This window comes from Pocillopora verrucosa, chromosome 4 (assembly GCF_036669915.1).
Source record: "Pocillopora verrucosa isolate sample1 chromosome 4, ASM3666991v2, whole genome shotgun sequence".
NCBI classification, from domain to species: Eukaryota; Metazoa; Cnidaria; class Anthozoa; order Scleractinia; family Pocilloporidae; genus Pocillopora; species Pocillopora verrucosa.
In genome coordinates this window covers 20,237,952-20,261,049 of record NC_089315.1, presented here as the reverse complement: position 1 = coordinate 20,261,049, position 23,098 = coordinate 20,237,952, and the positions used below count along the sequence as shown (strand labels likewise).

At 38.6% G+C, this 23,098-nt stretch overlaps 3 protein-coding genes across 4 annotated transcripts in view; 2 read left to right on the top strand and 1 right to left on the bottom strand.

Moving 5' to 3' along the window:
* LOC131773101 (focadhesin) overlaps positions 1–13,698 on the top strand; it is a 29,297-nt gene extending 15,599 nt beyond the window's left edge. Inside the window, exons 24-48 of the mRNA XM_059089073.2 lie at positions 13–104; positions 433–474; positions 958–1,168; positions 1,440–1,594; positions 1,720–1,803; positions 1,920–1,938; positions 2,212–2,282; positions 2,612–2,759; positions 2,923–3,042; positions 3,204–3,326; positions 3,566–3,643; positions 3,804–3,872; positions 4,311–4,413; positions 5,212–5,292; positions 5,521–5,649; positions 5,812–5,927; positions 7,057–7,173; positions 7,805–7,942; positions 8,025–8,105; positions 8,471–8,582; positions 8,997–9,151; positions 9,247–9,453; positions 10,278–10,353; positions 10,903–10,994; positions 11,341–13,698. Coding sequence (XP_058945056.2) covers positions 13–104; positions 433–474; positions 958–1,168; positions 1,440–1,594; positions 1,720–1,803; positions 1,920–1,938; positions 2,212–2,282; positions 2,612–2,759; positions 2,923–3,042; positions 3,204–3,326; positions 3,566–3,643; positions 3,804–3,872; positions 4,311–4,413; positions 5,212–5,292; positions 5,521–5,649; positions 5,812–5,927; positions 7,057–7,173; positions 7,805–7,942; positions 8,025–8,105; positions 8,471–8,582; positions 8,997–9,151; positions 9,247–9,453; positions 10,278–10,353; positions 10,903–10,988 — 2,613 coding nt within the window. The 3' untranslated portion in view covers positions 10,989–10,994; positions 11,341–13,698. The remainder of the gene's footprint in view (positions 1–12; positions 105–432; positions 475–957; positions 1,169–1,439; positions 1,595–1,719; positions 1,804–1,919; positions 1,939–2,211; positions 2,283–2,611; positions 2,760–2,922; positions 3,043–3,203; positions 3,327–3,565; positions 3,644–3,803; positions 3,873–4,310; positions 4,414–5,211; positions 5,293–5,520; positions 5,650–5,811; positions 5,928–7,056; positions 7,174–7,804; positions 7,943–8,024; positions 8,106–8,470; positions 8,583–8,996; positions 9,152–9,246; positions 9,454–10,277; positions 10,354–10,902; positions 10,995–11,340) is intronic.
* Positions 11,204–13,355, bottom strand: LOC131773107 (uncharacterized). Its single transcript, XM_059089078.1, has 2 exons — positions 11,880–13,355; positions 11,204–11,503 (listed from the first exon to the last, which is right to left on the bottom strand). Exons 1-2 carry the CDS (start codon positions 13,353–13,355, stop codon positions 11,204–11,206), a joined length of 1,776 nt encoding a protein of 591 aa, XP_058945061.1.
* Positions 13,699–17,269: 3,571 nt separating the features above from the next.
* LOC131773153 (platelet endothelial aggregation receptor 1) lies at positions 17,270–22,491 on the top strand. 2 transcript variants are annotated; one of them, XM_059089132.2, is made up of 3 exons: positions 17,334–17,407; positions 19,771–19,948; positions 21,505–22,491. In XM_059089132.2, exon 3 carries the CDS (start codon positions 21,509–21,511, stop codon positions 22,241–22,243), a length of 735 nt encoding a protein of 244 aa, XP_058945115.1. In that variant the 5' UTR covers positions 17,334–17,407; positions 19,771–19,948; positions 21,505–21,508; the 3' UTR covers positions 22,244–22,491. The 2 variants fall into 2 exon arrangements, with proteins under 2 accessions (XP_058945116.1, XP_058945115.1); XM_059089133.1 differs by lacking the exon at positions 19,771–19,948 and having other exon boundaries at positions 17,270–17,407.
* Positions 22,492–23,098: the final 607 nt, after the last annotated feature.

Below are 23,098 nucleotides of genomic sequence, written 5' to 3'. Positions count from 1 at the left end.
GCCTCGTTGTAGGGTCGTAAAGCTGAGCTTGAGATGCAACATAGTCATGGTCACATTCAAGATACCGAAGAACTAAAAACAAGACAGTCCAATTGCTGGCTTTGGTTAGTGCGCAGTGGTTTATACGAATTTCCCTCTTTGCTGTTAAGTTCGTTGATACCAGTTCTCAAAGTCGTTAAGTGTAAAGTGTTTGCAATACAGTCACGTTTATCGAATACGTCAAAAGAAAGCTAACTCAAGCACTTTGCGACATACTGCACGAATATATTACAGGAAAGTGAATTTACACATAAATCATGTGTTGGAGGACCTCTAAAGTCCTTTTAGTATGTGTTATTTTTGAAGGTCCTTTTGGTTCTTCATTACTTATTATTACTCATATACCTTAATTAATTTAACAGTTACTATCTTTGTACTTCTTTTGAACATCAGGGTAAGAGATCAGATCACTGAACAACTCAGAACAGTATCAAGGTAAATTAAGTGTCATGTGTAAATTGCTGAATTGAGAACAGCATTAATTACTTCTGTGGAAAAGATTCTCATTTAAAAGCCGTAAAGCTAAGTTTGTTTTGTGGTACAGCTAAACTGACTTAGGCATTCCAAGCTTACCGGATTCCTTTGCCGATCTATGACGCTCGTTTGGTGTTGTACTTGAAACGATACAATGCAATACAGAATTTGTAGCGGGGCTTGTCGGTGTTGATTATCTTAAATGAAATATTTTAGATCATAAAACAAAGAACTAAAAGATTATGATAAGATAAGATTGGAAAAAAATTGGAAAACAGTGAATATAAAATTACAATACTAAGAACTCCCGTTAGTCCGACAATAAATCAAATTCTACACCCTTTATGAGTGTTTAAGGAAACCCTTTTGGCTTATATCAGATCAGTCGTATTCTAGATTTTTTTTAATTTTTGATACTTATTTTCGACCAATTTCTTTACCTAGAGGTAACCCGTCTGTGCAAGGTAATTCAGTGCTTGCTTTAGTAGGGCTTGCGCGGGCTGTATCGATGATTGTACGTCAGCAGACTTCTTCAGAGACCACAGAACAGTATCAGTGGAACAACGAATGGCTGAGCGTGGTGGCTGACACAGTAATGGTGGTGTTGGATGGTAATTATAAGCCAAAGGGTCCTACTCTGGTTTGGTGTCAGCAGGTGATTGTAAACCTTGTCTTTCTTGGTATGAAAGGACTGTTAGCAGTTTACGATGACTATGTGGACTAGAAACAAAAATATAATTACTAAAAAAAAAAAGCAAATGAAACCAAGAGTCAAAAGCAGACAATCCCGCCTTTGACATATTTCTTTGTAAAGGCCGGTTATAAGTTCCTCGGACAGTTTCATTTCGATCCTAATTTATAGTAAAGCAATCTAATCAAGTTCACAAAGATGTTCTGTATACATTGATTTAACTACTACCTTGCAGGTGTCTTCACCCAGCTCCACTGCCAGTTCGTTGTTAGCTCGCTCATGTGCTGCGTTATCCTTGTCACTTTTGGTCCCTTGTCTTGTCGTTCTTGACACTGACAGAATTCACGACATCACTGTACTGCTGAAGCAAAGGATTCCAGGACAATCCAAGTAATTTTGTGCAATTGTGGTATTTTACTATAAAATCAGCGATTTTACGGAAATTGTGATGCGTTTTCCGAGCCAATACCTTGTCTTTAAGAAGTATCTAAACATTCTTGTTATCTTTCATTTAGATCAGGTAGCTCAGCTTCGTTACAGATGTCTTGTTCTGTAGGACTTGGATTGTTGCTCAGCAAGCTCCATGAAGAGCATTTCAGGTGTGTAGTCCTGTTAATGTTTCTTCACTACATCATGGGTTTTTGCGCTCAAGTTTTATTGTAATGGGATACATGTCTCTATCAGTGACCTTTAATATGTTCTCTCTCTTTTTCAGTGACGCCTACGGTAAAGAGGTAGGTACATGTTCCTTACGCAGCCGGCACTCGGCATTGGGAGGTTTCCGAAATAATTCTCCACGTGCTACATTTACCTTTTCTGCAGAGTCAAAATAGACTGCATTGACCTGAAGTGCAACTTATTGGCTTCATTTGCCTTCGCTTGGTCGCCGATCTGTTTGTTTTTTTGTTAATGTAAGGGTTGACTTCGTTGCCTAAGTGAATAAGCTTTCCTTTCACCGATGGTAACGTTTCCTTGATAATTGCATGTTCAACTTGCTCTTTTGCCAGGGCTATCCACTGATGTCTACAGCTTTAGATGTCTTGGAGGAGACTGCCTTTTCATATGACTTGGATAACACGTAAGAAATGCATAAAGTGACTGCTTCTTCATGTCTCGAGTACGACGTGTACAGTACTCAGTCTCTCAGATGGTTAGTGACAGTATGCCATTGGGCCAATCATTTCAGCTTCAAATAACGAAGTTAAGGACAATTGAAATTAAACATTTCGCTAAATATTTCCTCAGCTGGCACTGTTTATTTGTTTGTTTTGAAATGGTATTGTGATTGTCGGAAGTGAGTTCCCTGTGTCAGCGGTTACGGTTTAGGCACCTGCTATACCTGTGTCGTAAATCTTTTGAAGTGTATTGTAATCATATTATTGAATGGATGAATCTATTTCTTTACAGGGAAGGCGCGTGTCTCGGTTTTGGACTCGTTGTGTCCTCTTTGTGTAAAGAGGGTCTTGCTGACTCCAGGGATCACGTCACAAATCTTTATCACAAACTTGTTGACAGGCTAAATGAGCAATGCAAAGACCCTGGTCAAAAACTTCAGGTAAGGTTAAGGAGATCTGAAAAAAGTTCTCTCTTGTAGAAGACAAAAAGAAAATAATGGGTATCGCCAATTATTCGAAATAAACATTAGGTGCACCATTTCATACAAGGCTTACGTTATTTTGATAATGACTGTATTTAATACGATTGTCTCTTTTTTTTAGTGCCTGTCTTTTAGTGTGGCTTGTGTTTGTGTGTATGCGTTCCACACCGGCCTGCTGTCTACCGATCAAGCTTTGCAGTGCATTGATAACATTCAAACGTTGTCAAGCAAACACCCAGAGGTATGCAGAAATGAATATTTAAACTGGACGAAAGAAAGCCATATGATTTCACTCCAACCTTTTGGAACTCAGAAATTAATTTGGATACGAAACAGCACCATTCTAGAAAACGAGGATGGACATTCACTTTGATATGTTTTTTATTGATCCTTTTTTATTAGTTTTGCGGTATTTCTTTATCTCTCGGGTTGCTTCTTCATGGACTTGTATCTTGTGGTCATGGTGGAGCCATTGAGTTGGCCAGACAAGCTGGCAATGATTGGCGAAGTGTTCTTGAAAATAAGGTAATTTATTAGGAAGGTGATCGTCTCTTTGTCGACTAAAAGTAGAATGTGTTAGATTATCGATTCACGTTCGTTCAAAGAACATCTGGCCACAGTGGAATTGTATCATGAGTCTTTATTGTCAAGTATCAACGAAACACGGATGTCAGTAGCCTAATTAAGAGCTGAAGGGTGATGATCATGCATTTTTGTGCGGTAACACTGGAACAGTGAACTGTTGAATTTGTCTTTGCCAACAGGATGTTTTTGAGCGACGGCAACTGTCAGCTGTGAACGGAATCGTAGCTCTACTTGGTTCTGAGCAGGGGTTGTTTACCGTAAGTTGTAATGTTAAAGTGTAAAGGATATCGAGTGAGCCCTGACTGTACTTATTTATTTCTTCCAGAAATGATATCTCGACCATTTCAGATTATCATCGTTTATTTACCATTATTTGAACACTATCCCGTGTAATAGTTGTGACCGCTTATTCTATAGATGGATTCTTCTACTTCTGACGTCGTGTTTTCTAAAAATGGAGGAAGCGTCATTAAATATCTCCAAAAGGTAAGGATGGTAGATTGTTTTGTTTCAAATGTCTTCAATAATAATAAAATAATAACAATAAAAATAATGATAATAATGACAATAGTAGTAATAATAATAATAATAATAATAATAATAATAATTATTATTATTATTATTATTATTATTATTATTATTATTATTGTCTTTACTTTTATAAAGTTAGCACTAGTCGTCTTCAGGACCACTCTCACCCGGACGACTTTCCTTTGATAATAATGTTTAGGGCGATGCCGAAAAGTTGAAATGTACTTGCTTTTGTAATTATTAGCGGATTTTTTCCTAAAGTTCATTTTTATTATTAGTGTTATGATAATAAAAAAATGATGATAATTATTGCACTTATGAAGATGATGATGAGGATAAGGGCAATGAATTTTTTCATCTTCACTGTTATTATTTTTGACTGTTATTTGGAAGCTTGTCTCATCGCCGGAAGATTTGGGTCTCAGTTTTAATACAGCCTGGCTTCTTGGTCATCTGTACAACGCAGTTACTTCCAGTTCAATCAGTAATACAAGTGGTAAGTAATAAACAACGTGCATGCTCTCTAATGATATAAAACATGTCACCAAGGTCGGAGAGAGGAGAGAAAAACCTGAATTCCATGGTGATGTTGCCAGCGGATACTCTATCAACTGTGTTTGGCTGCCTTTTCAAACGAATTCTTGTTGTGGAGCGTGTTAGGAAATGGGAAAAATTACCTTTTTATCAGTTCATCCATGCAGTGTAAATTTGGAGGCTTAGAGATTGGTGCCAAATGTAGGTTAAAACATGGAGAGGTTTTTTACCAGTTTTTTCTTCAGATTTTTTGCGGGCGATTAAACATTGTTACCTCTTACCTAGCGTTACTGATCTGTTATTTAATTAACGTTGTTTCTTTTGTCATTATCAGTGGTATCTTACACCTTTTTAGTGGAAAAGGGTTTCAGCGAAAGTGAATCTTTTTGCTTCTCCTTAAAAGTAATGTTGCACGATCGTGATGTCTTTTTGTCATGGTTGTGTCATTTGTTGTATGATATTTTTTCCTTTATCGTTAAATGTTATTTTGTTCATTTGCTTCCCCTGCAACTGTTATTTTTACATTCTATCAGTCGCTGATACTTCCAGTCAGTGTTTGTAAACGACCGTTGGTCATCTTTTATCCTAGGAAATACATTTACAACTACTTTTCATCTGCCTATTGAATAAAAATTGTGTGCGAAATTCTACTTCAACATTTTGTCTTAATTGCTATTCTAACGTTTTAACGCACTAGGAAGTCTTTGCCTGATCTTTCCTATGCTGCATTCAGCACTCATTATTGCTTTTTCTCTGTCAGCTCCGTTAAATTACAGTTACCTGTCAGAGGGGAGTATTTTGCGACTGCTCTTTGATTTTCTTGGCCAGGCTGGGAAGATAGGTAATTTCAATTTTACTTCTTTGATGAATTTTGTTATAATATTAGATACAGTATGGTAATTAAGTTCTAACGGTCCGTAAGAATTAATCGAAAGCTACGTTTTGTGTTCCCGTTGCATGCGATCTCTATGTGTCATAACGAGTACTACGATCCAAAAGGAATGGTTATTTTAGAAGATTTTAGAGTGATTCCTTTCGGTAAATTATCACCATGGTTTTATTGCTGTAGGTCCTCATTTGAACTTCGGTGAAGGAAGAGTACCCGCAGTGTTAGAATCACTGGTCAGCGTCTCCCATGTGGCACTGCCACCAGTGAATTGGTTGTCAGTACTAGGACCAATCATGACAGCCAATTTTGGTAAGATAAATCTATTGCCTCAATTTCTATTTCTCTTTCTTCGCATCACATGCATCATTTTTTTTCTGTTCTTCCAAATACTTTCTACTACAGTTTGCTTTCTTCCTTTATTTTTTCCTGTCGATGAGAGATAGCTAACAATTGTCTCCTCATTCTGCCTAGGGGAGGATACAAGAAAATTGTGTATCAGGCTTGCAGTCAATCAAGCCCAGTCCTCCTCTACTCTGTCCTCGTTCTTGTCGTCTCTGCTGAGTAGTGTGTCGTTTATGGGCCTGGGGGTGAGTGTTATTGTCAGGATATGAGACTTTTGAGGTCCTCATGGGAAATATTTTGAGTTTGAAAGTATAACTATCCAACCTTATTACATAAACAGCAATGAAAAACTACGTGAACTGTTGTGTAATAACAAGATACCTTCAGTTCTTTTTAGACATTAGTACCACAAAAACTAGCGTCGGCCGTAATCTGCCGTTCTTAAGTTTAACTCCTCTTGAAAGTTGTTCTGAGTTTCGCAGAATTTCCCACTTGAGTTACTTAAGGTTAAAAAAAATCGGTATATTTATCAGCTGAGGAAATCCACACCCAGGTACGCAATTTCGTGTGGGAATTAAGGCTTCCTCACGTTCTACAGCGATTCGTGGGCACTAATTTTCAGACAGAAGTGATTTTATTTAACAGTCTAAGCACACAGATACATCACTGTACGCAGAACTAGTTCGATTATTCCATGCCGCAATTCTTCCTGTAACATTCTTCGCATCTTTTTCAACGGCAGCGAAATGACAACTTGCTTGATAAACGATCAGAAAATGATAAAAGAAAGACGCCAATTTTGAGCGAAGAACACTTCTTTAAAGTGGGAAGTTATTTAAGAAAAATTTCCAAAGCCGAAATTTGGACACATGTGCTGCGAACTCGACTCAATGTCCGAACTTTCGGGGTTTGTTTACATCAAAAGTCACGTGACACTCCACGTGAAATCTAAAGCCCAAAAGCTGAATTGCTTAGAGATACCAAATTTCTCTTCCAGTGTTGAAAAACATCAGAATATTTCACTCGTTCGCTACGCCGAGAAAAATTTCGTGTCTCCGCACAGCCACGTGATATCTTCTACATCGGAAGTTACTGTTACACAGTTTTCGTTTGAATATTTACTTTTTTACTTTCTTACAATTCTATGTTATGAAACTATTGCTTTGCGGTGGAACGGGTCATAAAAGCAATTGACATAATATCTTTAATGGCGTTCACTTACTTTTTTAAATGAAGAACACAGAGTTCATGTTTTCATTGAAGATAGTTATTTAAACTCTTCGAAAAGACCCGTCCTGTGAATTCCTAAAGATTTGTATAATGTTTTAAGTTAAAAGAGCTTCTACCTACCTCTATTTAAAATTAATTTGACAGGATCTGTGCAAAAGAGAGCTGCTGAAGAATTTGTCAAGACTGGTTTATGTCATTTCTTCCTCCAAGATGAAAGAGTTCTATGAGGAAGGGTTAACAGAGCTATGGAGAAAAAGCACGGTCAGTTCAACTTATAAGTGTAAAATATCACACGATTCATTGTATATGTGGATTTCTAGCAGACCGCGATATCGTTTTCATTAGGTTGGAATTTTGCTAATTCATTTGGACGAACTCAAAGCCTCGTGTTCCAGAAGGTGCGACGTGTCATAAGAGACGAGAAGTAAAGTGCTTATATGTGCAGGTATTAGAAGGGGAATTTTACCTCCTCTGGAAGGCGCCGTGTGTTTTCGTCTTATAAACATCCCTTGTGTGAAAAATAATCATGATGAAAGCTGCGCTTTTTTAACGAAGGGGATTCTAGACCATGATAAGTAGCGTGAAATGAAAATCTTGGCACAGTTTTCATTATCTAGGGGAAATCTAGTGTGCAAGGGGTTCCGAGTTATCAGGAGCGGATTTTGATAAACTATGCTGCCGTCTACACTAAGTTTCAATCGGTTCTTTTCTATCAATTGTCAGGAGAAACACGCTAATGCACTCAATACGCTTTGGTAGTTTTGCTATATCAGTCACGAAAGAGATTAGACACCTCACCAAACTTCTAGAGTCCATAATGTATAAATCTAATTCAATATTTCAAAACTTGTTCGCTGAACCCAGGTTTTACTCTCTTATTATGTTTGACCAGGACTGTACCCTGAGATCGACCATTTTGGAAGCTTACCTTTCAGTCCTTTGTTTAAAAGAACCACCTGCGTCTGTCGTTGGATGGACCATAACGGCCCTTGAGCGCATGTTTAATGCCCTTGGTGCAGAGAAGAGTGAGGTAAAGTTGATTATCCCTGTTAATATGCACTAGTAAAATTTCAGTGATAGAATTAATATGATTTTCTTTATCTTTTCGCCAGAGTGAGTGTTTGAGGTTGTTTTCTCGCTGTTTTGCACTGATCCCTATTGAAAACGTGGAACGCATTTTGCCGAACACACAAGTAGGTTTTTTTTGTGAGTTATGTTTTCCACAGTCAATTTTAAGTGTTACCGAGATACTTGCTAAAGTAGCACGTGGAGCCAGCTTACTTCAGCCTCTAGACGTCGGTTGAAAGGACACTGCACCTCAGTTTAAAGCTGCAATCACTCCTTCACCATTGCCTCGTCAGGCTTTTGCCTTGCCACGATAGAAAACATCACCACGGGCACAGGCGACAATATTTATGTTACAAATCGTGTTTATTTGATATTGCAATAGGAAATTATCTGATTGAAGGTAACATATAAGAGTACATGGAAAATTTTGCGGCTATGTTTGGTGTGGCTAAAACTTTCCCTTTGACCTCTAACGCTTATTCTCTTATAGGTTACAAACACCAAAGATTTCATTCTGCGTTGTTACGCGGTTCAAGATGGTATAGCTCCGGTGAAGTGGCTTGCTCCATGCATTGACTTTATTTTAAATACTGATCTCATTGGTAAGAAAACCTGTTTTGTCTTTTTTGTTTGTTTGTTTTGAAAAAAAAGTACCTTCAGCAATTAAGCTGTGTCGAACAAAGTTTTAGTATAGAGGTTACAATTCCGAAAGGTCTTATGGGAATGGAGGGATGCTTGATTAACGTTTCACGTACCCGCACTATCCCCTTTTCAAGGAGGATTTCATGGAAACGTTTAAGTATTTAACGTTTGTGGGACAACCTTTCTGGATGTGTCAAACTCTCCTTATTGCAGCATAGAAACAGTTTCTTTTATAAATGTTTAGTGTGACTCGATAGTTGAGTCTTTGAATTACTCAAGTGGCATTCAAGGTTGCAATTACGAATCAAGGTAATGTAATTTTTTTCTCTTCATTCTGTCGCAGAAATCAATCTTTAAGTAAACTTTTGTTGCAGGAAAAAGGAACAAGGAATTGTTTTGCAGTGTTGTCCCTCTTATAATTGATTCTTGCACCAAAATGAAGTATGACGAGAGACAGCATTGGTTTGTGGAACTGATTGGTCAGTTTCAAAATGCAGTTCAGCTTTCTTTGGAAACTTCGTCACATCAGGTATCTGTATCAAAAGCATAGATATGCTTCTTCCTGTGTGTATTCATTGATTTCATTCAATTCTCCTAACTGAAAACAATTGTCGTGTTTTATAGACCTTGATGAATTCTTTGACGTTATTGTCACTTGTGTCTGCTGCTTGGTGTGACTTGCCTATACTTCAAGGCCTCGAATTACCCGTTTCGACTTGCCCACCCGTTGATGTGGAATGTTGTTACTCAATTGAAAGGTTTCCATGGCTACTTCCTCTAACATTGTCGAATTTGTTGGGGAAGGAGCCCTGGAGGCAAATCGCGGAAAAGGTACGAGTAAACAGTTCTTCTGACGATTTATGCTCTCCCATTCTTTGATGACAGTGTTTACTGCGGCATTGTGAGCTTAATGCTGCGATTGTAACCACTTAACAAAATTGTCCATGATAAAACTTTACTGCTCGTAAATAATCAGCATTCGTTCAAGGAATCATAGAATTTAATTATCTTCTGGGTAGAGAGATGTTAAAAGTTTTTTTAAGAGGAGGATTTATATCCAAACGAGGACAGCTATGTACGGTTTTAGAGTAGAGCCGCTAGACTCGGAAAACCATTCAGGAGGTATGTGTATCTGTGTCGTGTCCCAACGGCGAAGAAGGAAGTCCGAGCCATTTGAGTTTGGAAGTCGTTGCACCTGAACAATAAATATCTACTACCATCTAACCATTTTTAAATATTCGGACGTTCAGTGAGGTACAAAGTAGCGAATTTTACCTTGTGTATTTTACAAGCCTACAATATTGAACATTAGGGTCTCACCTGAAACCAGCCCTGTTACCTTTGCGAATGTATGCGATTGTGTACGGGGAGAGGAGGGGGGGAAGGAGAAGATAAACATGTGATCATATGGAGTTTAACAATCGCCTTCCTTGAATGTATCAAGCCAAGCAGCTTCTGAGAAAAATTCTGACATCTTCACTACGGCAGTCCCTAATTTCTCCAACCATGTGACCAAAAGAAACGAGGGATGTGGGGACGAGTTTGTCATTTATGTGTTCTTACGGACTTCGATAACTGTAGTCACATTAAAGCCATACGCAACCGCTGTTTCTTGTTAATTTGTTCTCGTGTATATATTATTTTTTTCCCCTCAGGTAATAGACTGGCTGTTATCCTTAAGAGGGGATCCTAGGCTGAAAACCGCTAATGTACACTACATGCTTATACAAGGTAAATACCCCTTACGACCGCATGCCGGAATGCAACAGAAACATAAAACAATAAAATTGATAAACATTTGGCTAGATGCGATCGACCATCTGACTGATTGATTGATTGTATGGCCAACAAAACGACCGAACGAACGGCCGAACCAACGAACGAACTACCGACCCAACGAACTACCGACCTAACGAACTACCGACCCAACAAACGAACTACCGACCCAGCAAACAAACTATCTACCCAACAAACGAACTGCCGACCTAACGAACGAATTACCTACCCAACAAACGAACTACCGACCCAACGCACGAACTAACGACCCATCGCTCTGACGAAGGACTAACGCTCGAAACGTCAGCTTTTTTACCCTTTACGGTGGCCAATTTACGTTTTCTACTCATATGTTAACACTAAATTATCAACGAACGAACTACCGACCCAACAAACGAACGAACTAACGACAAACCGATTAGCCGACTGGACAGTTTGTGCGATCAATCTAGTTGGTCAGTTTTCATTTGTCATTTTAATACTTGATGAAGCTCTTTTTTTCAGATACACTTATTTCGTTGCGGGAGACAGACGCATATAGAAAACCAGCCGTGTGGACTAAATTAGTTGCTAAACTCCACCGTAAATAAATAAAGGTAAAGAAGGAAAATTTATTCTGCATCCTAAATTGAAGGTAGTGGCTGGTTTTATTTAGAGTTATTGGTCAAAATAGCATTGAAGTAAAACTGACGTGATGAATTAACACTGGAGTATAACATTATGGCATTAGACGATGACACATCTTTGACCTCTTGTAGCCAGTTTTTCGCTTTCGTATATGATCAAAAGGATTCAGTCCACAGGTCTATGAAGTTTTTTGCCCATTACGTTCCTTCAGTTTATCCTCTAATAGCTTCAAACTCTCAATATTACTTTTCGTTAGCCGCAAATACCTGCAGTTTCGCAGCTTTCTAAATTCTTCGTTTGTGAATTTGATTTCAGGAGGACTAGGCCAGGGATATCTTGGAGCTTTATGGTCCATTTGTTGATACACATTGAGAAGCTGCTTTAATTTCATCAGCATTGATTGAATGCCACTGTCTTGATCATGGTTGCGATCAAAGGCAGCAGCAATATGAGAAGTTGCACCCTGGGTTACGCAGTACTGCAAAAAATAGCGAAGAATGAAATGCCAGTTAAAGTATGACTTTATGTCGTGAGCTTTACAGTGGTCGCTAGGGAATAACTTACCATTAGGGCACAGGTTTTGAGTGGTAGGCTTGGCCGTGCACTCGTTATATCACCGAGTTCAATTGAAAACTGGACAAGTAGTCTTGTGTTATTTGACTCCAATCTATTTATAGCGAACCTCCGTAATGTTCTTTAATTTTCAATTTTATAACCATCTCAGTGTATTGCGAGAGGTTAGCTGATAGTACTTCTTCTTCCGTTAAAAATCTAATTTTGTTAAAGCTGTTTAATTCAGTTATTGTAAGGGTAGAACAAACAAATTTCATGCCTGATATGACCTGACGACTTACTTCCTGTCGATTGCCATTGCGATCAATCCCATGGACACGATATCCGTGGACGTGATGGGGGGCATGCTGACTAGACCTTGCAGGCTTCTCTTGCTTGTTAGCTTCATGAGGTAGAAAGTGATGATGGTTAACGATATTGTCTGGATGTAGCAGCCCATTGAAGGCGGGATTTTGGTGTGCAGCTCCCTCATTTGAAGCAGCGGCTGAGTGTGGCGTAAACAAAGGTGAATGGGTAGTATGAGGAAGATTTTCAGGTAAATGTGTGTACCTATGGTACCAATTACTGTCTTCATCATGGTACTCATGTCTGTCGTGGACTGGAAACATTCTATCCAATCTGTGATAGAGATCACGTAGTTCTTCCTGTTTTGATCTGTTGTATATTATTGTGTCTTGTTCTCCAAAACTGCTTCTTCTGCTTCGACGATCTGAACAACTGTTCCTACGGCTTCTTCCCTCTTCAAGGCTATTCTTCCTACTTCTTGATGCCAGGAATCCACTTTGTTTTCCCCTATCACGTTTGTGATAATTTGCAGCAGCTATACCCAGATCAGCGCCAAAGTCCCATTTGTGGGCGCCTACACCTGGTGCATGCGCTGTGTAAGCGTCAACACCTCTTGGTGAGTGGCTTTTTTTATCGTCCTCGATGCTGGAAGCTCTACTTCTTCCTTGGTTCTTTTGATGGATGTTGGTGTTTGTGAACCCTTGTGTCCACTCGTAGCGAGGTGGATTTTCCTCAACCTCTAAGCTTCTCCTTCGCCCTCCTCCAAAACAGTGCGAATCTTCGTGATCCTTTCTGTGTTTCTGTAAATCTTCTCTGCGGTTGTGATGGTGGTGAGGATGTTTAGAAGAATCCTCATGGCATGTGCAGGTATGTTTGTATTCTCTCCCCTGAGCATTTCGTGGCAAGTTGCAAATAACACAGGACATAAACGCCTGTGTCCTGTGAATTTCTGAGCCACCATCTCTTTTGGTCGGTTTTGGTACGGAAGGTAAGGCTATTGTCGTAAGTTGTTTTGGAGTGTTGGTTGAACTTGCCATCGGTGAAAGTGATATGATAACAGAGGCATCAGAAGGGCCTGCACACACTTTCACTGAAGTCTTCTTGTCACTGATTTCTGATTTGATTTTTACCTGAAGTTTTCTGTCGTGATATTCAGTCGGTTTTCGTGAATGCCGTTGCCCGTCACTTGCATGTTGATTTTCATAAAAACTTGGGCACCTTTCGGGATGAAAAGCAGAGCGCCCTTGGTTTTCGTGATGTCCAATATCTTCAAAGTGATCTTGCTTTGTATGCTGCAATCTTTTCAGTGTACTTAGTAACTCCCTCTCTTCTTTTCGGTAAACATGTGATTGGACATCTTTACAGGCCTCAAGGGTTCGTATCTCTTTATCCAAGCTGAGCTTTCGGGCCTTGTTGGTAACGTGTAGGCCATAGAAGTTTCCTTCCGAAATGTGACGAATTTGTTTGAGCATTTTAAATCGTTCATCCCATTTTTAGGTCTTTATGAGATGTGTCACAAGACTCCTTATTATGACGTCAAAGTGGAAATCTAATCGAATTTGCGAGTGCTGTGAGTAACAGCGCGCGCACGAACTGATGAATATGTGGTTTGAAGCGAAGATTTCTCCTGTAAGTTACGTTTTTATAGAAACCTTCAAAACTTAGTTTGCCTCTATATCATGCAGCGTGTCGAGGGTAATTTTTATCTTTGACTTACTAGACTTTTTCTTAGTTTGACTTTGTTAACCCTTAATTCACTAAGATACCCCAGGATACCTTTGTACCCTGTAGAAATATAAATTTTCGAAAAATAGACTAGAGTCTCTTTTGTTATAGATGCATGCAATAAACTTATGAAAGGAACAACAACGTTAGGACTAATATGAAGACTTTGAAAGTTCTTCATTCCAAAACAGAAAAGTGATAAATTTCTGACTAAGAAATCTCAAACATTCAAATAAAAATTCAGTTTTCGATGCCAATTTCAAGGTCCATGGACTTGATTGGCTAAATTATCAAATCACACACGCCGTGTGTGAATACAAAGGAGTACGCGAAGGGGAGAGAGGAAGAGCAGATTTTATTTTGAAATACTACATTCACAAAAAACTTGGCACATTTTCACATACACCCGTAAATGCTCCTTATCCAGTTGTGCTTCTGTGCGGAAGATTGATTAATTTCTCTAATTTTCCTCGTTGAAAGCGTTCCGAGTTTTTCTTTTCTAGCGTTTGCTTCAGTGAGTGACATACAAATACAAGTATACATGAGGTAAAAAATTTGCCGCATTTTTCTCTCTTTGTTTCACCAGAACCGTAAGGACTGGTTAAGCGCGAACTATTTGTACAAAGACACGCCAGCGCTAGGCATTCATTCTCACGACGACGACGTTCATGACTTAAGATAGTGTCTGGTTTTCACAGAATGGTATGAATAACAGTGCAGCGTTACTCATGAAAGGTTTCTGCGTTTTCGCGTTGTAAATCTCTTGTTATAAACCAAATGTAAAGAGCTACGTATCTAGCTGGCGGCATCAGAAAAGTCGCACTGCATGTGAAAACTAACTTGACATACCACATAACTGCAAAAACTTAACCGTGTTACGTTTCCTGGTCACGTTTGCATTTATTTAGAACAACAATTAACCATATGCTTGTAAATGTGAGAACGTCACTTAAAAGAAGAAGAAGAAGGAAAAAAAACCCTTTACCACAGGTAGGTCAAGCTCCACACTTCATTTCTGACTCTATTTTTGACTCCATTTCCGAACGCCAGATCCGTGAAGCAAAAAAATCCAAGCTCAGAATGACCGGGCAGCCACAACTCTAACGCACAATCCAAGCACATACACTTTAATTTCATCTCCATTCACTACAAACACAATCTTCCCGGTGAAACCGACGCTAAGCCACAGTTTGCTTCTAACGGCCCGCGCACAACAAAACGACCGTTGAAAATCAGCCTTGTAGCCCTGCCTCCTTTGCAAACTGCGCCTCGCCGGGGACCACACCGTCACGTAGCATCCATGATTCTTAAACAGTTTATTGATGCCAATGTGCAACATTGAGCTTATTTTATGTACGTAGAAAACCTAGAAGTTTATAACTCGCTAAAATGGGTTCTTTTCAACATAGCAAACGGTCAGATAACAAGCGATGCACTGCCTGAAGTAAGGTGAAGCACTTCTGTTGAGAATTTGACTGCGGTCGTAATTATTCCCATACAAACTCTTACAATTTCGCAATGACTCTTATTTCGCAAGATGAACATCTCGTAGCTGGGGCTTGGGCTGCCTGTGCATGTACAAGCGTTTTTTCGCTCGCGAATAATCTTGAGGTCTTAAGCGTCAGATCGCTTGACAATGCCAACTCGCTTGGCTCAACAGCTCAAGACTTTAAAAGGTACTCTATTTCTCTATTTCTGTCAACTTTTCAAAAGTTTTGCATGGTGAGAATGAAACCAGATGACTATGATAGCTAAACTAATAATTTACTGGGCTACCCTTTTTGCTTGCCGTATAATCTTTTAAAAAAAGGAAAATGATGTGCAACAAAGCACAGCGAGGAAAAGTTCCCGAGGTTTGGTCGATTTTCAGATTATTAGGTGGAAATGAGCCCACGCTCCTCCTCCCGAGAAAAAAAAGTTAAGGCAGGCTTTGAGTTAGAATCAACAACCGAAAAAAAAAGGCCCTATGAGTTGCGTGCGCGTACGTTCGCGCGTAAAATTCAAGACATGGCGACTGCGTTTCCGAAAATGACTCTTCAAGCATTTTAAGAACAAAAAAGGAAGAAAAATTTTAGTCGTGTGTATCCGTGTGTATCTGATGTGACTCGTATTTAGCCGTATCTTACACGTATGTCACTCGTGGTAAGCGTGCGGTGTTTTAGTCATTATCTACGAGATACAATACCTCCGAGAAAAACATTTAAGTGCGTTTGATTTCCAGCTCATCGACAAGCAAAAAAGTTGTGTTCAATTTGTTGAAGAGGGTTGAAGTGTTTTGGAACCGAGCAAAGCAAGTGATAGAGAACAGCTTTTAAATCAATCAACTTACCATATTGTTCTGCTGTGTTGGCGATTATATCGGTGCGATTTCGTGATCACCAAAAGCAATAAAATTGATGTAACCTTAAACATTTTTATTTTATTGGTCATTGCCCCATTGTACAAATTGTAAGTAGACGAACCTTCTGCTTCACTTTACTAACTGAGCCGTTTTTTAATTCTTTTTTTTTTTTTTTCGTTTCTTTCTTTCGATTGACGTTTGAATCAGTAAACGCCCTAACATCATCTCATCCTAAAAGGATGTGCGATACAACAAACAGATTTCTGTATGAAAATACCAATAAAAATATAAAAAACAAAACAAACAACCAAAAAATCAAAGATGGTGAGGTCCATAACCTTTTTGTAAAATTCCTTACGAAATTAATGGTACAGAGCTTTTTATTGTTGTTTTAGTGTTGCCAGGAATTTCGCTCCTCTTCTCTTAACTTGAATGAAAAGTTTACTGAATTACGAATCAAGTGAAGAAATTTCGTGTGGTTGAGTCAAATATCAATGCCCCACACACTCTATGTCGGTGCCCCTTTTTGTGGTTCAGGATTGTGCAATAATAGTGTCCACCAGATAGTAATTTTACACCAGAATCAAAGTTTGTTTACTTCACATTTTTTCACCCACGACGATGAAGGATGTTTCCATGGCTGACTGATAAGCGATCGTAAGTGATTGGCCATTGTTTTCATTCCTCGTAGAAAAAAAAGGGTTTTTTCATTGAATTTCCTCTTTTAGGAGAAATAATGTGCACTTTTTTTTTCTTTTTTTTTTGTGTGGTGCTTTCTTTCTGATGTTTTCATTTTGCCGGATAGTTGAGCTACCCACGAGGGTCATAACTGTTTACACCACGTTTCTTGCAAATACTTTGTGTTAAGGCAGAGAAAAAAAATGAACGATAATGAAACATGTCTGTTTTGATTACAGTTGTCTTTGGCTTATCGGCCAAATTCAGTCTTGCCTAAACACAAAAGCCGTATGAAAACTTAGGAATGCTATATGACATAGAGCGCACACTTTATTTAGGGGATGTTTTCGAAAATAAATTTTACGATCAAAGGTCTTCCCCTTTCAAAAAGAAATTTTACGATAAAAGGTCTTCCCCCTTGCTCAAAAATTATGATACCTTGAAACTTGTCCTAACAAACTTTGTTTGCATAGGATATCAAGCCTAAAAAAGCAATATTATCGCGACAGAAACTGTGGTTTTGAAATTATAGAACAAGGGTTTTCTCATGATCTAAGTAGTGTCCATTTTTATTGACGCTAATTTTCTACAGACCTTGTTAATGATAAGTTGTCTTAAAATGGAACCTTTGTTGGCTGAGATGTGACCGACCACGCGCGCTTTAAGTAACATGATGAAGTATATAAATACTAAGTTGGATTAGTATGCTCTGCTCACTCTATGAATAGCATCGATCCGGGAATAAGTCCGCCCAGGAAGGCTTCTGCAGCATTACATAAGGTAAGGCCGGCTTAACGACATCAGTCGCTTGTGTATTTTTTTTTCGAGAACAAATGAAACATCATTTGGATCAAAATCACCGATTTGAAATTAAGCAAATCATCCCACTAATACTTCGAGCGGTTTTGTTTCCTTTTCTCTTGGCATTCGAGAATGGAAGTACTCCTAACAAACTTAAAAAAAAATACTTTTTGATTCCGTTGTATGTAGAAATGAAGATTAAAATCATAATTTTAGTGTAAGAGTTTTTTTTAGCAGGCTTCTGCACTAAAATGACACATTATAGGGACACATTGGTGTTTGTTGTTCCTTTTTTTTCGGTACAAAGGCGCTGTTACACTTCCTGGTCATTCAGTGCCGGACCTTTTCCCGAGAGATGCAGATCTTACTTTCTTCTCGTAGCTTTCAAGTTTGGAAGGCAAAATAATAAAGCACCAAAGATAAAAAAACAAACCTACTCTAGAATTTTCTGTAATTGTTGTATCTGTGTTAGATAAGAGAAGGGGCATGAGAATTTACTTAAGATTTAGGGCTTTGTCCAGCAACGTAGGGTGAACAAGTGAAAAATTTTGAAGATAGTATTTTTTAATATAGATATTAAAATTTGGAAAGGAGATAAGCGACTTTATTTTTCCAGAATAGGACTCACGGTAATTGTAATTGGGTATTCCGCTTATTATACTTTTAAAAAAAAGAGCGAAATTTCTTTCTGTTTGGTTGCCTGTCACGTCAAGCCATTTCAACCAAAAAGCTTGTCGTAGTTACTCAGCAGTAGTCGTGATACTTTCAGTTGAGTTGGATACTTACGAGCGATATATGTGTAGGTTTTCAAAGCATTTTGTGGAGTTTAAAGATGCCTTAAGTTTTCAGTAGAGTTGTTACTTATCCGTTTCCTGTGGAGAGGGTTGCATTCTTAGTGCTTTTCTTAACAGCTGTAAGCTGTTAGTTTATGTTCACCAACTATTCCTATTCACACCTTAAGGTCTCGAAACCTGTCCGTGTCTCATTCATTCAACGCCATTTCTCGCGCTCATACACCATCTTTTAACTTCATTGATTACGCGAGAAGAAGTCTTGATACTGAAAGGTTGGTTTAATGAAAGTAACGACTTTTTGTATGTAAATTTGATCGCACGATTAAAAAGCGGCGTTCAAATCTCTTATCATAAATTTAGATTGGTCATCCCGTTCAAAGTAATTCAGGTTTAGTTCAGGTGTCGAATCTTCTTTTTTGTTTGAACTGGTTGGTGTATGTCATGTTTAAGATGTAATATTTTCTACAATCTCCCGAACAAGAGATTTTTTTTTGCTTGCGGCCTCTGTACCATGTTCCTTCAAAATCCTACCAACAACGCATTTATGTCATTTTGTGGTTCTGGATTAAGGCGATATGAAAGGTTCCAAAACAAACGATATACAGCACAATAAATTTGGGAAAAATCCTACTAATTTTAGAAATCGGAAAGTTTCAGCTGCTGATTCATCCTTGGAATGCGGGTTTTATGTAAAAACGCATCCGGTTTGCACGAGATGAATTATTGGGAAACAGACTTTCCTTAATTTGGTAACTCGTCAACGCAGGCATCTTCAGTCAAACCGACAAGGCAAACACGTTTTATTCAACCTTAGTAAAAGTATTCAGTTTTGACAGAATATTGGTTTTGCTGTCAGAGAAAGTCACCAAAGGTCTTAAAGCTTTTAAATCTAATCGCAGCTATGATATACGTCAGTATCTTAATCTTAACCGCAAAAACCAACAAATATAGTTTGCCTCAGCCATGAAAACTATTGTGAGGAAAATTGATCGAAACACATAGGTGAAAAACACCTGTTTCCTAAGGAAAGAAGAAAATTTTGAAAACGAGAGGCAAAAGAAGCTTGTGTAAAACTAACAGGTGTAAATCGTATGAAAATAGATGAAAAATTTTCGAAGTGTTCTTGGTTAGTTCGAATTGTCATCAGTGAATTTCTGCACTACCTGCGGTCATCATATTTCATGAAGAAGGGTCTTTGTGAGAACGCAATTAAGATGTCGAAATTTAATCTTCTGTGATTATATTGAGGCAAAGTGAGTAGGCACGGAATTCAAAAGGGAACTCGTAAAATATGTTTCTGAGTTTGATAAAGAAGCATCTTCCACTTGCCTTATCAGCGGGTTACCCTAAGATGTCGATAAAAATCTCATGATAGTTTCTTTGCCATGGAATTAGCCTGCTAATTGGCATGTATTCGGATTTTAGTAGCTTGTAATTGTTTTTGTCTTTTTCAATTAGCTCTAAACCGCCGCCCACTGCAGTAAACCAATCATGACTCTGAAAAACACCGACAAAATTAAAACTTCGTTAAAATCTTTTGTTTTACAGACTCAGGCTAAATGTGTATGACGCGCAACGGGGGAATTCATCAAATTCTTACATAAGGATATAAATCGTTGACAAACATTTCGCCAAATAGGACGCTTTCGACGGACGAACTCCACGACTCGCTTTAGTAAGAACCTCTCAACAAAGGAGACGATTTTCTGTCAAAGACATTTGAGAAGTAAGTTGAGGATAGTAACACCACAGATATATTACTATCGGTTAGGAAACCTTAATTTGTCAATGTTGTTTGTCATGGTCTATGGACAGTTTCTATGAGAATTAAGGCACATCGTCTCTCTCTTTTTTTTTTCTTGTTTTATCCTGAGAAAATAATCTTTTCATCCAGATCCATGAAGAGAGGTTTGGTTTTTCTGTAGATGTGAGTGTTTTGACATCTGTGTTTGGTATTATTTTATTACTCCAATGGCTTTGTTTATGCATCCTTTCATTTTTTTGTATCGGCTTAAGTGAGGAGGTCAAAACAAAGAGAAATATCTTCACATTAACAATAGACACGCGAATTGACTTTTGTCCATGAAAAGTGGCGGCCATTATAAGTTTTATGAAAACTACTAATTCTCAGTTCAATTTTTTCAACACAATTTCCTATATTATTTTTTTTAACATTGGGATGGCTTTTAAGCCTTTAAAAATAATTTTTCTTAGCATCCAATGTGTTTCAATGTATCACATCCATTGTGCAAAAGCTTTTAGCTTACTTTTTTGTCATAAGTGATATCAGTCACTTTCTCTTCCGTGGCCATGTGACAAAAAGTCATCTTGTGGTTTTTCTTCAGTGATTTCTCTCAAATAATGAACACTCTCCGTAATGCAACCTCTTTTTAATGTTCCTTGAGAGGCTGTAGGTTTTGCAGACTTAAAAAGTTCCTCCTTTTCCAGGATGTATCACATATTCACCTCTATTCGGAGAAATTTGTGTCGGCAAAATGTCAAAAGAATTGTGTATCTCGGTTAAAAACCGCAAGTTCACTCCACCTACACCTGCCTCGTCAGTTAGCAATCATTTCTGTACTTGAAAAAAAAAAGTTTATATCCACTTCTTTCACTCTCTTCACCTCTTCACTTTTTTCATTCATTAGTTGGTGCGACTGTTCATTACGGATGTTATTTTTCTAATACTCGGTTTTGTTTTGCTTTTTCTCATGTCTGTTGGACTTATAAATTTTACAACGTGTTCGAGTTTTCAGAGCTGTCTACAACCATTTGCGAACTGACACCCCGAATGCTTTTTACTGAAATACAGTTGAAGTTCAGTTTCATAGGCGACCACCCTTGGTGCCACATTTAGGCATGCATGTGGTTGCTTACAAAAAGAAAGACCGTTAAAGATCTGAACTTTTGTCATTCATGCACAGAAGCTGCTTTTTAAAGCAGGATCGGAATGAAAGTAATCTTCTCACCCACTTGACACCCAAGAGTGAGGAGAAGAAGTCGCTTACAGGATATTTGAAAAGGTGATAGTTTCAATCAACAAGTCTCAGAAGGGGTCTGACTTGACTTAGAAAAATTTGGCATGTGGGATAAAAGTAGACGCTTACCCTACGGATGGACCTTTAATGGGAGGGTTTTACTAAATGACTGAACAAAATTCCTTTTAAACAATAGCTAAAATGAGTATTCACGCGGCGAATCATTTATTTCTGTGTTTCTCAGACACTATAGGCGAGTGTCTTGTGCAACTTTTCTAAGTTACGTGGTGCGTTTCTTTTTTAGAAAAATGAGTTGGACCATATTTGCCGTGATCACGATCGTTGCCCTTTCGCACGAAGCAACCAGTAATCCACTGAGAAGAAAAAGGGTGTGGGAGGGTGACTGCCCTCCAGGAGTCTGGGGATGTAAGCGCTCGGAAACAGAGAACAAGAGAACCGAAGACGATTGTCCTCCAGGAGTTTGGGGATGCAAGAAGAACGTCATCGAGGAACTGGATGAAGACTGTCCCCCCGGTGTGTGGGGCTGTAAGCGGAACTTCGAAATGAAGAGAAGCAACGACGAAGACTGCCCACCTGGAGTCTGGGGCTGCAAACGAGGTCTATTTGCCTCTGTCAAAAATTGGTTTAAGTCAAAAGGAAGATCTACGCGGTCAGTAAAAAGCAATAATGATGAAGATTGTCCCCCCGGAGTGTGGGGATGCAAAAGAGAAATAAAAAAGGAAGAGTTAGGCGAAGAAGGATGCCCACCAGGGGTCTGGGGTTGTAAGAAAGACTCGGTCGAAAATGATTGTCCTCCTGGGGTCTGGGGCTGTAAGAAAGATCAGATCGAAGAAGATTGTCCACCAGGGGTCTGGGGCTGTAAGAAAGATCAGATTGAAGAAGATTGTCCACCAGGGGTCTGGGGCTGCAAACGAAACGAGGTCCCTGAGAAAAAGGAAAAGGAAGATGATGAGAAAAAAGATGAATTAGCTGCTAAAGCCGAGTGCCCACCAGGGGTCTGGGGTTGCAAGAGAGATAATTAATGATTTGAAAAGTTACCAGATTAACTGAGTGACTTTTGTCAAGATAAGTCAACATTGGACGACCTTATGACTGTGTCTAGTATCATGCCGACTGTATAAATTACACTTTACTACATATTGATTTTGATTATTGCAATTCTAAGTAAGCTATGAACAGAGTGTATTTTTAAGTTAAGAAATAATGTTCAAGTAACAGAAGTTAGAGACCAATGGACTGTCAACAAATAAAAGTTTGAAACCCAGGTGAATCTAAATGTTAGTCAGTTTTGCCCAGTTTGTACTGTTCATCTCCTTTTTTCTTACTTTTGGTTTGGCCTGTACCTATTTTATCCAATTGATAACAAAGTTATCATACTTGCACTCGAGAAGAAAATTTATTTCTTTATTAAGTTCAACCATAAAAAGGTATGTGCGGTGTGTTCCTAACGTGGAAACAAGAGGATGAGTTTCCAGTCCAAAATCTTTTCTTGAGATCGTCATATGCGTTTCGCCATAATTCGTTGTAAGACCATTATATAGTGTCTTAGAGGAACTTTGAGAGTTAATGCTTGAGTGACTGTTCAAAGCCTCGTTTTCGGTTAAAATGTGGAAGAAGCTACGCTAAGCTCATGAAAGGGCAGTGGGAGTGCAAGTAGTGGTCTATTAAATACGCTTGGTTCAAAATTGTCCCTTTTCTTACCTTATGCAGGGTATGAAAGTAGGCGTGTGGAGCGATAAATTGGTGAGTGAAATGGCACGTACCAGGGCAAACGTGTACTTCATACGAGTATAACACTTACCGGCCTCGTTACAGTGTGACGTGTAACAAAAAATGACACCAATCTCTCATCCTACTCAGCTCCACAGAATAATGTT